At 33.5% G+C, this 16,281-nt stretch overlaps 2 protein-coding genes across 5 annotated transcripts; one reads left to right on the top strand and one right to left on the bottom strand.

Annotated features, from left to right (window-relative positions):
- Positions 1-301: 301 nt before the first annotated feature.
- On the top strand, positions 302-2,977 carry LOC123225092 (G-type lectin S-receptor-like serine/threonine-protein kinase RLK1). The gene has a single exon (XM_044648952.1). The coding sequence runs from the start codon at positions 338-340 to the stop codon at positions 2,786-2,788; it is 2,451 nt and encodes an 816-aa protein (XP_044504887.1). The 5' UTR covers positions 302-337; the 3' UTR covers positions 2,789-2,977.
- Positions 2,978-7,030: 4,053 nt separating this feature from the next.
- Positions 7,031-14,919, bottom strand: LOC123224743 (octanoyltransferase LIP2, mitochondrial-like). 4 transcript variants are annotated; one of them, XM_044648445.1, is made up of 5 exons: positions 14,769-14,919; positions 9,408-12,216; positions 9,057-9,226; positions 7,820-7,942; positions 7,031-7,718 (listed from the first exon to the last, which is right to left on the bottom strand). In XM_044648445.1, the coding sequence occupies exon 2, from the start codon at positions 12,211-12,213 to the stop codon at positions 11,509-11,511; it is 705 nt and encodes a 234-aa protein (XP_044504380.1). In that variant the 5' UTR covers positions 12,214-12,216; positions 14,769-14,919; the 3' UTR covers positions 7,031-7,718; positions 7,820-7,942; positions 9,057-9,226; positions 9,408-11,508. The 4 variants fall into 4 exon arrangements, with proteins under 4 accessions (XP_044504380.1, XP_044504381.1, XP_044504378.1 ...); XM_044648446.1 differs by having other exon boundaries at positions 7,031-7,942; positions 9,408-9,569; positions 9,720-12,216; XM_044648443.1 differs by having other exon boundaries at positions 7,031-7,942.
- Positions 14,920-16,281: the final 1,362 nt, after the last annotated feature.

Raw genomic sequence — 16,281 nt, 5'->3', positions numbered from 1 at the left:
TGCAATATGGAGAAAGTCCAAAATTTGGGCTCAGCTGATAAATACCCTTTTTCTCTTTGTATTTGTATGATCGAGAAAAAGAATTTATATACATATTTCTCAGCTTCCCTTCAATTATCTTCTCTAAATTTCTCCCTTCATACCATTGGTCTCTCAACTGTTCTTCTTCTATTATTATTATAATTATAACCGTAATTAATTTATTTGGTCGGCTATACTGATTTAGTTTTTAGGTACTTAATTAGACCCTTCTTATTTTGACTAATAATTTTTATCTTCATACTTTGAATATTCTACCATTTTTGTTTGGTATCTGTCCCACATCTTAACTAAACAGATGCCATGTTTCCACCATAAGACAATTATGTTCTTCAAGTGGCATGTACCAGAACCAAAACAATATTCGATGATGTCTTTTAATCTACTTTGTGTTCTTTCCTTGCTTCTGCTACCATGTTTAGCAACTGCACAAAACAATGGAACTGTACGTGTAGGTCAATATATTACTGCAGCTGATAATTCACAACCATGGTTTTCACCTTCCAGAGACTTTGCTTTTGGTTTTCATAAACTTGACAATGAGGATCTCTTCTTGCCTGCCATTTGGTACTACAAGATTCCAAGCAAAACCATAGTTTGGTATGCTTCAGCTGATAATCCTGCACCAAGAGGATCAAGATTACAGCTAACTGCTGACCGCGGATTGGTGCTTGATGGCCCTGATGGCCAGGAGCTATGGAAATCTGGTATCACTATGAGTGCAGCTGCTTTTGGTTTTCTTTATGATACAGGCAACTTTGTGGTGGCAGATGCAAATTCTGAAAAGTTATGGCAGAGTTTTGATGATCCTGTTGATACTTTGCTCCCTTCGCAGATAATGGAAAGGGGTGGAGTAGTTTCTTCCAAACGATCGGAGACTGATTTCTCTCAAGGAAGGTTCCAATTTCGTTTGCTCCAGGATGGAAATGCTGTGCTTAATACCATAAACCTGCCTAGTGGGTTTGCATATGATGCCTATTTTTGGAGCAATACATTTGATCAAAACAGGTCAAATGCTGGTCTCCAAGTAGTGTTTAATGAATCGGGCTACTTGTATGTTGTGAGGGAAAACAATCAAAGAGTTTTTCTCACACCAGGAACGATAGTCTCTTCCAAAGAAAATTATCACAGAGCAACTCTCAATTTTGATGGTTCTTTTGTGCTTTATACCCACCCCAGGAATAGCAATGGAAATAATGGTATCTGGTCTGTTATTCGCACTATGCCTGATAATATCTGTGTAAACAACGATATTCGTAAAGGATTAGGCAGTGGAATTTGTGGGCATAACAGCATCTGCACTCTCAATTCTTTGCGAAGGCCAAACTGCACATGCCCGAAGGGGTTTTCTTTAGTTGATCCAGATGATCCATACGGAAACTGCAAACCGGATTTCATCCAAGGCTGTGAAGAAGATGAGGGGAAATCTGAAGAAGATCTATACCATATTGAAGAGCTAAAAAGTACCGATTGGCCTACATCTGATTTTGAGCAGCTTACACCTTCTAGTAGAGAGGATTGTGAATCATCGTGCTTAAAGGACTGCCTGTGTTCTGCATCTGTGTTTAGACTTGATACCTGTTGGAAGAAGAAATTACCACTCTCTTATGGGAAAATGGACCCTGCTGATAATGGGACAGCTTTCATCAAAATTAGGAAAGGCGAAGGGAATGGAAAAAAGAAAAGGGATATATTCGTCCTGGTGGGATCTGTACTTTTAGGCAGCTCTGTGTTTATCAACTTGATTTTAGTTGCTGCTAGTTGCCTTGGCCTTCTAATTGTTAATCAGAAAAAACTCACGAGGACTCATCCGCCTGAAGGTGTTTCACATATGAATCTGCGCTGCTTTACCTATAAGGAGCTTGTAGAGGCCACACGAGGATTCAAGGAAGAATTAGGAAGGGGGGCCTTTGGTACTGTTTACAAAGGTTTCATGGATATTGCTCCTAATAATCTTGTTGCAGTGAAGAAGCTGGATAGAGTATTTCATGATTCTGAGAAAGAGTTCAAAGCTGAAGTGAATGTAATTGGGCAGACACATCACAAGAACCTGGTTCGACTTCTTGGATTCTGCGACGAGGGAGAAAATCGGTTAATAGTATACGAGTTCTTGAGTAATGGCACATTGGCCAGCTTCCTCTTTGGAGACTATAAACCGAATTGGGAACTGAGGACCAATATTGCCATGGAGATTGCCAAAGGCCTATTGTATCTTCATGAGGAATGTTGCACCCAGATCATCCATTGTGATATAAAGCCTCAAAACATACTTCTTGATGATAATTACAATGCTCGGATATCTGATTTCGGATTGGCAAAGCTTTTGACATTGGATCAGAGCCATACTAGTACTGCCATCAGAGGAACTAAAGGGTATGTTGCGCCTGAATGGTTCAGGAACACACCAGTCACTGTAAAAGTTGATGTTTACAGTTTTGGAGTGCTGCTTCTAGAGATCATTTGCCTTCGAAGATGCGTTGAAAAGGAAGCAAGCACAATTGATAAAGCAATTCTAACTGATTGGGCTTATGACTGTTGTAAGGAAAAACGATTGGGTACTCTAGTTGAAGATGATCCAGATGTCATGGATGACATGAATAAGCTACAGAGGTTTGTGATGGTTGCCATTTGGTGCATCCAAGAAGATCCCTCTCTTCGCCCCACGATGAGCAAGGTTATAGAGATGCTTGAAGGAGTTGTTGAAGTACCTTTTCCTCCATGTCCATGGCCATTCAACATCACAAGCTGAAACTAGCTTTTTATTGCTTTTCAGAAGCACATTCAATCAGGCATTCAGTATCCGTTGTACAATCTTCCTAGAGATAAATTATCCATTGTTAATGTTCTCTTTTCCTCTAGATTAATTGTTTGTAGTAGTATTGTGTCACTATTAATTCGATAAATAAAGATTTAGAGATCTGGCTTTTCTTGATGTAAATTTTGATATATTAAGATTTAGTTTGTGAGTAAAGAATACGAAATGGGAATGCTGCGTAACCATAAGTTTCTCATCAACTTTATACACACACACACACACACACACATATATATACATACACACACATTATTAATTCGTAGGTTTGGGGTATGACTAATGAATTGTATATTATTAATTCGTAAGTTTTGTCATATGACCAATAAACTATACCGTATCAACTAGTTTTGGGGCAAAAAGAGATCAATGGGTTGAGACTTCTAAAAGTTTGAATAATAAAGGGGGGCACTCCAAGAGTAATAGTTTAAATTTTTTTTAATGATATATTAAAAGTAAACTTTTATCTTATTAGATGTAATCAATGTGGGGCTGGTTATTAATCTTAAAATTTTACTTATTAGATATAATTAGTTCAATTTCGTATAAGTGATTTGACTTAGACAAAATTCCTGTTATAAAAAATAATAATAATAATCAAAAGTTTCCAAAATGAATTGGCTAAGAAGATTTGCAAAGATTTATATTATATTTGGAAAAAAATGCATTTTTGACCATGTCAAAGATATAAGTTTCCATGCAACCAGTCTTATCTCTAGGGCCGGCAGAGAGGGAGAAATCAACGCAAAAGCACAAGTTGCCAAGTTGACTTGACTTAGAAGACTTGCAAGGTCACTGGCAACCTGGTTGGTTGGAAGTTGGAACCAATTATGAAGGGTTAATAAAATCACAAACTACTACTCAATTTTGGCCTAAGTTCACTGGGATCAGACACTCTCCTTTGTCCTTCCTGTTAAACCTTTATAGAAGTGTCTTAATCAGGAGGTTGCAGAACCCTTTAGCTCTCTTACTCGTCTCAGCAAATGGATACAAGGCATATTCAAATGCAATTCAGATAAAAGCTGTCACATTCCAATACACACAGATGAGAACAAATTCAATCAACAAAGTGATCAATGTGATATTGGAACATGCAACTCGGGCCAAGTTACCCTGAACAATGGAAAGGATTCAATACAATATGGCCTATATCATTCCAGGATTATATAGAGTGGCAATAAATGAAAGAAAATGAGGGTGGGGCGCACTTGAAGTCAATGGTGAGGTCCATTTCAATTAAAGATTTCCCATGTCAATGGGACCTCGTAGAAAATGAAAGGTACCAAGAAATTTGTACAAACAAATATAAGTTGAAACACAAGAAACAGAGACTCTTTCATGGTGTAATGTATGAAACATGAGAGATCAGGATTGAACCCATGACCATGAGAGATCCTTAAACTTCATCAACATCCAATGTTTTCAAATGTTACAAAGAAATCACTTAGCTTCTTTCTTTCTTAGTGGATGATCTATTCAGTTGTCGGTTAAAAATACACATGTAAATCCAAGCTCATACAAATCCTGTTTTGCCATTAAGTTTCTGCAGAAGACCATGAAAGGTTATTGGTATATAATAATGATTCTATGTTAGAAGGAACGTTTCATTCTTCTTATGATGCATATGACAAAAAGAACAAACTATTTTCCTTCATAGGCATAAGAACAATTTGAAGCAGACAAAATTAGTAACCAAACAAGCAAATAATTGTGAATATATATGGTGTGTTCAAGTTTCAAGTGTTAAATCCCTGGTATAATTTCTTTAAAGGATTACAGAAGGCAAATAAAGTTAAGCCCACAAAATCCATAAATGTCACCACACTACTCATCAAACTACTCAGAAAATCTTCCTCAATGTAATCAAAGTGAAGAAGCCTCTTCACTATACCAAATACCATCCATCACAAGTAATCAGTGATTTCCCTCATGACAAAACCTTCGTAATCAAACAAGATTTTTGTGATGACTATGGCCAATTATAATGACTTCATTTTAGAATTCCTTCTTTTCGTCTTGAAAGACTCCGTCTAACTTACTGACTGCAATTGTGTTGGTTGAACTTGTTTGAATTGCCCCTTTGTAGACAACACCAAAGATCCTCTTCACACTTCCTCCTGAAGTTTTCTATAGCTTCTGAGTTCCTCGCAAGTGAAGCAACATAAATTTGTTTGCATTGTTCTTTCAATTGGGAGAGCTCTTAGGAATTTCTTTTTCTAGAAGAAGAAACCAAGACAAAATGCACTAATGAGCGCAACATTTACAAATACCGAGCTACCTAAAAGCCTTGTGGCTGCTGCAGAAATTATATTCATGAGAGTTGAATCGCATATTGAATCATGTATCAAAAACCTAATTTTTTTTATCGTGTATAATAAATTATATTATATGATATACTTTTTTAAAATAAAATAATAATAGATAATAAATCATTCTAATAATTAAATTAAAGTTTTTTTTTATATTTTTCATTTTGTTTTTCAATTAAATTTAATATTACCAATGTTTCCAAAACATAAATGAAAGAGTAAAATCCTCTTGTCAAATCGTTACTAGCTTAATAAAAAAAAGAATATAGATTAAGAATTATAATTAAATTTAATCATACAAAATAAGTAATACAATGGAAAAATGAAAAGAAATATGTAATTATATATTAAATACTCAATTATAATAAAAAAAATCATTCTTGTTTTACAAAAAAAAATAGAATTAGTTGAGTAACTTAGTTTTTAGTTACATCTGAATTAGGTTGGCTCGCTCTAGAAAGCTAGCTCGATTCGGTTTGATTCGATTTGCATTTATTTAATTTGAATTCAAATCGAAAGATTCTATTCATTTTTGGAACCACACTGAACTCAAGCTATGGGATGTTTGGTTCCATTTGACTTAAGTTTAGCTCGAATTGAATATTTTGCCTATTATTTGATAAACAACGTCGTTTTGTTAATGAGTCATAAACTCAAACCATAAATTCGAATCACAAATTTGAGCCATCAATTGGAACCATAAATCCAAACCAAATCAAGTCACAAATTCAAACCATCAATTTGAGTCAAACTAAATCAAATTATGTTATATTTGAGCTAAACCAAGCCAAAGGATATTCAAGCTCGATTTGATTTGTATCAACCCCTAATTGCATGTGTAATTTATTTCAAAAAGTTGTATCAGTTTGTATCGTTAATTTTATCAATACGTATTATATAATACAATACACATTCCATATCATATCAATTTTCAATACCCCTTAAAATACTTATCACTTTTTATTTGTATCGTACCGCATCATATAATACATATTACGTATCATACAATACTAATAACTATGGTTATATTCTGTTTTTTGTTGGAATTCTTATCACTAGGGAATAATGGAGGAACATTAGCATCAAATTTCCAGTTTATGATAAAAGCCTTTATCGTTGACACTAGTAACAGCGCTTTCATTGGAGTGGAAGCTTCTTCCACCATTCTTCACCCTTGGAAATAGCAATTGCACATAGACAATCATACAAGCGATATCTTTTGCAGTCTTTCTTCCGTAGAATTCTTAAAATGCTCTTAAGTCCATATATCTGGAAGTGTTTCCAAATCTTAAAGATCTATAATGGAACTCTAGCTCCCTTTTCTGCAATCAAATCTTAGCCTTCTACCATCTAGGGAGTAGATACTGTTAAAACCACAAGCACCACTAGCTAAATCTCTAACAATAACAGTACATCTATGATAGGACCCTAAGTTACTATAAGCAAGTAGCCTGAAGAATTTTATTGAATGATAAGCAAATACAGGCAAAAGGTAAAAGGTAACATAACATAAACAAAGGTGCTTCACCTAATGTAACAGAGCTACTCTGTTGACAATGTTCTAAAATTAATTCATGTCCTCATCTACCAGCAGTACCTCTCCCCTTAGCAATTGTCCTGTCCTCGGGACAAAAAGAAGGAAATTGTTGCTTTGGTTTCCCAGGTAACCTCCTCTGGAGGAACCCCCTTCCATTGGCCATGGTGTGCAAAAAGTGTGTGGATCAGTGTTTTGATACCAATAGATAGGATCCTAAGTTGTGATAAGCAAATAATGTGAAGAATTTTGTTGATGAATAATAAACACATACAGCCAAAAAGTAAACAGTAATATAATATAAAACAAAATAACATAGACATTACGCCTAGATCAGAATAAAGGCAAGAACTATTTTATCAACAATGTTCTAAAATTAATATATGTCCTACCCTACCAAATATGGCTTGTTTAAATAGGTAAATCTCTTCCCTTATCCAATCCATAATCCTAATTTATTTAGCCTTTAGCTTCTAATCTAATGGGTAAATCCTTTGTTACCCTCATTCCTTATCTCCTCCTGATTTGAGTATGTGTTTGCTTTATCCGCAAAGTCCTCCTTATCCTCCCCTAGTAAACCTTCAGCTACTGATTTTCCCTGACTTTCTATAGTAGATTGCCACAATCAGAGGCCTAACAATACATCTTCTGATATGGACCAAAGACACCTTCAGTTAACTATACTGTGTAAAAACACCATCAAAATTGAGTACTGCTCTATGATAGAAATTTGATGTTGGAGTTGGCTTTACAACAATGAGATCAAACCTTTGGCCAATATTCTCAATTTGTACATGTAGTCTGACTCATTGAAGATCACTCAAACAACAAAATTTGATGAATTACTATCATCGAGTTCAAGTTTCAAAGTCAGCATATGGCAATTTCCTATCCTCATCAACAGCATTGGGACAAGATTTCCATCATCAAAATAATGTAGCTGAAACAGCTCAGTTTGCTTAGAAAAAAAAGTTCTCCTTCAGTATCCATTGTTTGTGCCGCTCGCAAGGTATTTGAAGGATGACTGAAGTTGTCACGTAAGTCATAAGATCCATTACTTCGAGCACAAAGTTGCCCGCATAATTCATAACACCATAGGAAACTGCACTTGGATTGTTACCATACCTCCAAATTTCATTGCTTTGAAGATCATTTAGCACCAGCCTTGATCGGCAGTAAGCTCTACTCATGATTCCCTTGGTGCAGGAGTATCTCCATTTGCATACTAGACTATAGTTTTTAGGCATCCTGTCATACCATATGGAAAGCAAGAAAAGATCACTGTTTTGAAGCTGTTGAAATCCAAATGCAAAATTACTAGAAACCTTAAAAGAGGCCTCAGCATCAGCCGTTAGTATCACCCACAAGTACTCTTCCATTATTTTTGAGCGATAGAATGATATGGCAGCACAAATAGTAGGAATATATAATAAAAACATAGCACAAGCTATAGCTATAATTGTTTGGAAGAACAGTGATTACAACTTGATATGATATGAGCTTGACATTTTATAAATCAAGAAGTAGAAATTTCGCCATTCAAAAAGTTGAATAATCTTGCAAGACTTTTAGCCATTATTAAATATTCTAGCCCCTTTTCTAATTTATCTGAAAAATGCACTAACTTATAAGTTTACTCATTTAGGAAGCTTCTAAGAACAGTTATATCACAATTCTGATCAAGTTTGAAACTTAAATTGATTTGTCAAACCCTAAAAAATCTCAATATAGCAAGTACAGGCCAATCTGCAAACATAAGCTTCAAAATTCTCAAATAATGCTTAAAATTCAACTTTATAATATAAAAAATTCAAACTGCATATTTCAGCTTTCAAGTTCATTATAAATAACAATTACCGCACTTTTGATACTCCCCGGTAACAAATCCTGTTCTTAGAATTTCATATGCATAATTTAATAAAGAATTTTCTTTACTTATGATCAATACCACAACCAAATTTTTATGTTGATAAATAATTGTCACCAATGTAATAATGATCATGTTCAGTTGAATGGTTTCTTCTCATAAGTGCAGAATTGAAATCTTCAAAAGCTTCATTTTTTCTTAATCTGAGACTCATCTTCAGCTGTATGATTATTCAGAAAAGGGTATCGATCTTACTCCTTGATGTACATTCATTCATTTAAGTTCAGAAATGAGACGTTCTAAAACCGTTGTAAATCATATAGTTGATGTTCTATGGTGTTTTTATGGAACATATTTAATTGCAGTAGCAGCTTCATTGATCTTAAACCTAACTACAAAAGCAGAAACAGATAATGTTCACCTCAATACTTACCAACTGAAAACAGGTTAAGGATAAACATGGTACAACAGGAACGTCTAAAATAAATGTGTTACCAGTCAGTATAACAAATCAACTTGTACTGGAAGCTCTTTCGGACAGTAATCAACATTGTAAAATTAGCAATCCTTCAAGCAATCTAATAATATTTCTGATATATTCCTACATACTTCTGTTAAGTACAATTCACTTCATTTCATCCTAAATCTTTTTGAGAAACCAAAGCCTGAACAGGAAAATAAAAAATGAATAAATACAGGGAAATATAGTGAGTAAAAAGACAAAAAAGGTATAGAGATCAGATTCTCCTACCTATCCAACCGTTACAGCAAGAAAACTGCCAAAATTCAGAAAGAGAGTTTTTTCTTTATAGTTAATATCTCTACAAAAAGGCTGATAAAACTTACTTGTTCTGGCTAGGATTTGATTCACTTGGTGGTGCCTTCTTAAGGCTCGTTTCCACAGCTTTCTGGGGATCACCAACAGCTTTATTCAGCTTGCTTAGATTTGAAGAAAGTGAAGTAATGGAACCCAGCAATCCTCTTGGTTCATTTATTTCTCTATGATGACTATGTTCCACATGATCAAGAGAAAATAGTGAAAACATGAGGACAAAAACCAGAATTATGGCAAAGACACTAACCAAAGCTCTATGAGTAGTTCTCATTGTGTTGCTTGCTTGAAAAGGAAGTGATAATAGAGAAGGTTTTGTAGCGTACACATTTGCAAGGAACTGTCCAGGGAAGTTAGAAATGCATGTTTCTTACAAATAGTTTGTGCTCAGGTCTAAGAGAGTGTAATATATAGTTGTCAATAACTGCATTGTCAAATGGAAGCCTGCAATGTTGTGAGGTTCTTATTCAATTCAGAGTAAAACGATAGCTGTAACCAACAAATGTGAACAATGTCCTACCAAATTCAGAAATGATTGGAGCAGGAATCAAAATATTTGATTATAGTATGAAATGAAGGAAACTAGGTCAAAGAAGCTTATAATAACCAAAAAGTTGCATGTTAAGATTCCCACTTTTAGCAAGCTTTCAATTTGGTAGAGGTATAATTTCACTGGACTAAGTCCCCAGTAAACATTTTCCATAGCAGATATGCTTTCAATTTGGTATTTTCCTTGTTTTGTTCTTTAATGGGTTGGAACTTGGAAGCAGCTCATCGTGTGATGATGAATTGAGTATTATATTTCCCTCACTTGTCTGCAATCCCCAGGTAGTTAAACAACATGTCTTATGTGACTTATCACATGAGAACAAATCAATCACTGTCCTCACTGCTCTATTATATCCTCATCAGTTTTGTACCCCTATTATGTATAATAAAACACAGCTAAAGTTAGTTGGGTATGCCTACTTTTCTAGAAATGAATCACCCTTCATCTTCCACTTTTTGCAAATTCTCTAATTTGACTTGGCTGTATCTAGACCTTCTAGTTTGATTTCTGTCTTAAAGCATCGAATTATACTAACAAGTTCCGGCACAGCAATGGCACCTATATCAACCTTCTGCCCCAACTAAATTTAGCTGGCTTGTCAGCAAAGACCAAATTTCTTAGGATTTGTATCTAAAACTGAAATTATAGATGTCCCTCATGCTAGCCTATCTTCCTGAGATTCAAGTGCTTGTGGAACATAGAACATTGATCTCAACAAGGCATTTTAAAAATGAAACAATTTCTTAAGCAAAATTAGAAACAGATCTAAATTATGCAGGCTTTCCTACATTTTAATTATAGGATATTCAATTTTGCATGAATGATTAGTCAGCAATGAGTTTCAGTAGTGACTGAAAGCTATCTATTTGTATAAATTGCAATGCCATTGCCTTAGCTGCCAAAAAAATGGTGAAAGATCTCTGCTTAAGATAATCATATGGCAAGATCTTCTCAAGTGACTCCTGAAAGTTAAAGAATAGAGATTTCAGTAATGTTTTCTTTGGATATTCAGAGGTTCATGTGTATCGAAGATTCTCATTGTCCCAGAAAACATGTAGTCTATTACCACTCAAATGAGAATAGAAGGATGCAATACTGACCTTGAAACCCTTTGAATGAAAGATCAGACTGTGTAGCATACTCAGCATTAGGGTATGAAAATATACTGACATATTCATGCATGTTATGCACATCAATGGTATGTCAGATTCTCAAGACACAAAACTTCGACAAGATTTCACTGATCAGAAACTGTTACCCGTCACTTAACAGTTATGAATCAACATAACTGGCAGAGGTCTATCAGGTTGATACATGACTTTAGCAGTCATATACCCACCAGTCCCCGAAGCTCTGATAAGAACCACTTTTGAAGCCCTAAATCTATTTTCAAAACCGAAATAAAATTTTATCAGGTACTAACCCCAAAATCCATTTTCCAAGACAACAGAAGCACACTTCAGGCTGAAGGTTTGAAAAAAAAGTCAAAAGAATATAATTAATGAATTAATTATGTGAGCACATAGTTGACATAGATGATCTGTTTGGTCTACAACCACCACAGTTCAACATAAATTCTCATTAGCAGACATTAGTACATTATCCTTCCTGAGAAGACTACCATAGTCAAACTGTCTAGCAAAACACGAAACCAACTGCTCATGAATTAAATCTTCAGCAGGAAGCAGATTGCCAGTCTCTCTTGTTAAAGAAGTGACTTCTTTATCTGGAATCCCACAAGGCACAATATGCTTAAAATAGTTTAAATCAGGATCAATGTTAAATGCCAATCCATGAGAAGTAACTCCATATTGTATCCGAACTCCAATCGCACCTATCTTTCTATCTCCAACCCAAACCCCAGTTTCACCCGTATTTCCGGCACGAGCTTTTACTCCATATAATGATGCTAATTCAATCATAGTTAACTCAAGTTTCTCCACATACTTCCGAGCACCAATTCCAATGTCACGTAGAGAAACAATGGGATATAATATTGCTTGATGTGGACCATGAAATGTAATGTCTCCTCCTCTCTGTGTGTAACAAAGTTCGGCTCCTATCTGTTTTAGTTCAGACTCAGGAATTAATAAATTGTGATCTGTCCGACGCTTTCCAAGGGTGTATGTGGGTGGATGCTGCAGGCACAAGAGCGTATCTGAGATCTTATTAATTTTCCTATCAGACACAAGTTTTTCTTGCAGCTTAAGTGCATCCAAGTAGCTGACAGTCCCCAATTTCCAGACCTCAAGACTTCGAGGAAGTCTCATTCCCTGTAGATCAACACAAGATTAATTTCATAGCATTTCTTCATCATCACATGGTGCAGCTTCAGATCATTAAGTTACAATCACATGGCACCCATGATCCACTAAGCACTAAAGATATGCTTTGCATGTGTCAAATCCATAGATACCAAAACCTAGAAGAAAGCAAGTACGCATGCATTTTTGCTAAGATTAGCTTTCTAAAATGTGAAAACATCTAGTGTATATAATGTCACATGGCCAAATAGAGTGGACCAAATCATTAAATCATATCACCTTTTTTCTGATAGGACAATCACATCATCATTTAATCACAGAGAAGAAATAGATAACAACAAAACCATGAGAACATGATAAGTACTCTTACACAAAAACAGTCGTTTTTCAAGTTCAAAAATATGTTAATACATATTCAGTAAATTTTGTGAAGAACAGCACTCAAAAAGCACAACAGTTCTCCCCTTCATGAAGGTTGAAAATGGAACTTTACTCCCTAACAAAAGGCTCCAATATCTCCATATTATCAATTGACAGTTAAATAATTTGATAAAAGTAACAGAAATTACTACTAGATGTGTATTCAGCTTTTTTTTTTAAAATTAAGATAATAAAACAAGATGTGCAACATGTTTTCATTGCTTTGTCATTTTCATATACTAGTTCAACAAGCATTACTACCATTCTTACTTTCAGAAATTTTATTTTCAAAATAAACCATCCACATCATTGCAGATCTAGAAGAAAAAACAATTTCTCCTTTCATTACATAGAACAGTGTTGCAAAATGAGTTATGCACAATGATCTACAAGATCTTAAAAAATGGGCATCTCACTATCTCCAAAACTTAACAAATAGCAAATGAGAAGCTAGTATCTTCCACTTCAATGACAAATAAAGCATAAGACAACTTCACTTCCTCCTCATCTGTATTCCCTCACATTCATCAACATCACCTATTTTAATTTTTCTTGCTTTTAAATTTCCTTTTTTATCTTTCAAACTTACATATTTAAACCAAACTCCTCACCCACCCGGTGTGAGCGAGATTCCATCCCAAGACCTGTTATACGACTCAAGAAAATGTAAACAACAAAAATTACTAGCCCTACACATCTCACATTAGCTAATTCGGTTTATTTGATCCCTTGTGGTTGCACAGGACACCTTGAGATTGAATTGCTTGAGAAAACTTAGTTTAAATTTGTAAATTAAAAAAAAAAAAAGATTATCCACAAAAATCTATATGTTGTCTATCAATCAAGGCTAACTAAGAATAAAGAAAAACTTGCACAAAACCCGGAAACAGAAATGCAAAAGACGCAATTAAAAATGTAAAACTCACCATGGCATTTCATCAAAAACTTGATAGACAAATTTCAACATTACACCTTTATACTTTTTTTATTTTAATGGAATTTATCTGAAAACAAAGCTTTGATGTCCAAATAACAATAAAAATTATCAGAATAAATTTTTTTTAAAATAGGATAAGCATAGGCTTACTGAATCAGTTGCAGGATGCTTCTGAAGATGAGAAAGGAGAATACTTTAAAAGGCCTTAATTTTATTTATGGAGCTTATTATAGCTTATCAAATACAATATCACACCCATAATGTTCATACACTTTAGCTTTGAAATACAACACCAACTGACTGATAATGATATTAACAACAAAAAAATCAATAAACATAAACAAATGACCCTCATTTAAACAAAAATTTCTAGCATCTTCTAGTTCACCAAACATCATGTCAAAACCATAGAGTCGTTAATTTTAAAATTCAAGTTCCAAACTTTCATTTCAAAATACAGCATCACACTAGTTATAATATTAACAACAAATCAATAAAAATGGCTCTCACTCTAACAGAAAATTTTAGATGTTTCAGCTCGCCAAAAACCATATCAAACCCATAAAGTTCATAACTTTAAAATCCAGGCTCCAAATTTTCGCTTCAAAATACAGCACCACACTAGATAATAAGACAAATAATCAATAAAATAAATAATGGCTATCATTCTAACCAAAAAATTATTGGATTTTCTAGCTCACAAAACACCATATCAGACCCATAAAATTCACAACTTTACAATTAGAGCTCCAAACTTTCACTTCATAATACAACAGCAACAAACTAATAATGATATTAACAACAAGAAATCAATAAAAATAAACAAATGGCTCTCGTTCTAACAAAAAAAAAAATAATCTTAGATTTTCTAACTCACCAAAAGCCATATCAACCCCATAAAATTCATGACTTTACAACTCAAATTCCAAACTTCAACTAAAAAATTTTTAAAAAATACACAACATTAATAATGATTATAACAATAAAAATTTTATAAAAAATAATGGCTTCCATTTTAACAGAAATTTTTAGATTTTCTAGATCACCAAACCCCTAAAGTTCATGAAGTTACCATTCAAGCTCCAAACTTATTGAAAAACCAATACCAATACAAGTAAAAACGTTACAAAAAGAAACTAATAAAATGTACAAAAACTATCAAAATACTTACACAAAAAATAAAAAATTCAAAAGCAAAACTAACCTCAGGAGGAATTATATCAGTCCTAGGATCACCAGGAAACTCTCTAACAAAAGAGTAATCCCAATTCAGATCTTCGAGTTTCAACTTATAGTCATTCAGTTTGGTGATTGGGGATGATAAATAGGAGTTTTGTTTTAACGGATACGTGAGAGGATAAGTTCCACACGTATCAATTGTGTGATGTTTAGTGAAATGACAATTTCCACACATTAACTTTCAAACATTTTCAATTCCCACTCTTTTATTAAAATTTATTGACAAAGGTGAGGGCGAAGGAAAAACTAAGAGGGAGAGAGAAGCCGATCGAGAGCAAAAACACCATGAAGGAAATGTTCATCAGATGAAAACTTGAGTATTTGTATTTAAATTTTTGAACGTTAAGGAATAAAAATTTATCATTTTACTAAACATTTGGTGGAAAATAGTCCTTTGGTTTTTATTTAATATTAAAATATTAAAGATGTATGTTGTATTTTTGTTTATAATAAAAATATAGAGTTATTATCATCTTAAAAAAATAAATATTTTCTTATGTAACCTAAATTTATTATCGATAAAATTATTTATACATATTTTTTAAGTAAATAAATAGATATATATTATATACCCATGATATGTCATCATATTAAATTATTTTGAATTAATAATAAATTAACATTTAATCATATGATGATACATTATGTATATACTTATTTACATATTCAAAAAAATGTATATATATAACATTACTCATTTATTAATCTTTAACTTTCAAAATATCAAAGGGTATATATAGAGGTGGTGATGGGTCGACTCTAACAAAGCCCACCATACCTGCAAGCCATGTCGAGTCAAGACTTACACAGTAACAAGTCTTGCAAGCAAGCTCAACCCGTAGATATATTAAGGCCTGTGACATAATCTGCACTTTAGTGGATTATACCAAATCAAACCCTTAACGGTTTGACCTATTAATTAATTAATAAAATATTATTTTTATTTAATTATTATATAAAATGAAATAAAATTCATTTTCAAATTATTAAAACTGAGAATAGTGCCTCAAAAATTTTGTTAATAATTTCTTATTTGTGACAAAAGAATATTATAATCACCTTTTTTATCCATAATTTTCAGAACAAGGAAACAAGTTTCTCTCTTTTAGAGTATTAGTCTGCGATAAGACTTGTTTTCTCTAACTACGTCTTTTTGAGTTACACAACATTTGATCCGAGACAGATGTTGCTCATACGCTTTGCCAACAAAAGCACCAAGAAACTCGCTCATATGGTTGTTAAATAATGTCACTTCTCACTTTTGCTTTATTTACTACTTCACCCTTTGTGTAATGTCTAACAACTTAGTTTCCATTTTTTTTTTATAATTCCATTAATTATTTTTCCTTTAAAATATTTTGATAATAAAAAAACTTAATATATTATAAATGAAAAAAGTGTTCAAATGATTGGAACGAATTCACTTTTATAGACTCAAATAGACAGAAATTGGTGCAATGAACATTGTAAAAAAAAGA

This window comes from Mangifera indica, chromosome 9, assembly GCF_011075055.1.
Source record: "Mangifera indica cultivar Alphonso chromosome 9, CATAS_Mindica_2.1, whole genome shotgun sequence".
Lineage (NCBI taxonomy): Eukaryota > Viridiplantae > Streptophyta > Magnoliopsida > Sapindales > Anacardiaceae > Mangifera > Mangifera indica.
The sequence above is the reverse complement of the archived record's forward strand: the minus strand, read 5'-3'. Positions and strand labels throughout refer to the sequence as shown.

Bases quoted from the DNA above. Each gene is read 5' to 3' on its own strand.
- LOC123225092 (XM_044648952.1), top strand. From the start codon at position 338: ATGCCATGTTTCCACCATAAGACAATTATGTTCTTCAAGTGGCATGTA.
- LOC123224743 (XM_044648443.1), bottom strand. From the start codon at position 12,213: ATGAGACTTCCTCGAAGTCTTGAGGTCTGGAAATTGGGGACTGTCAGC.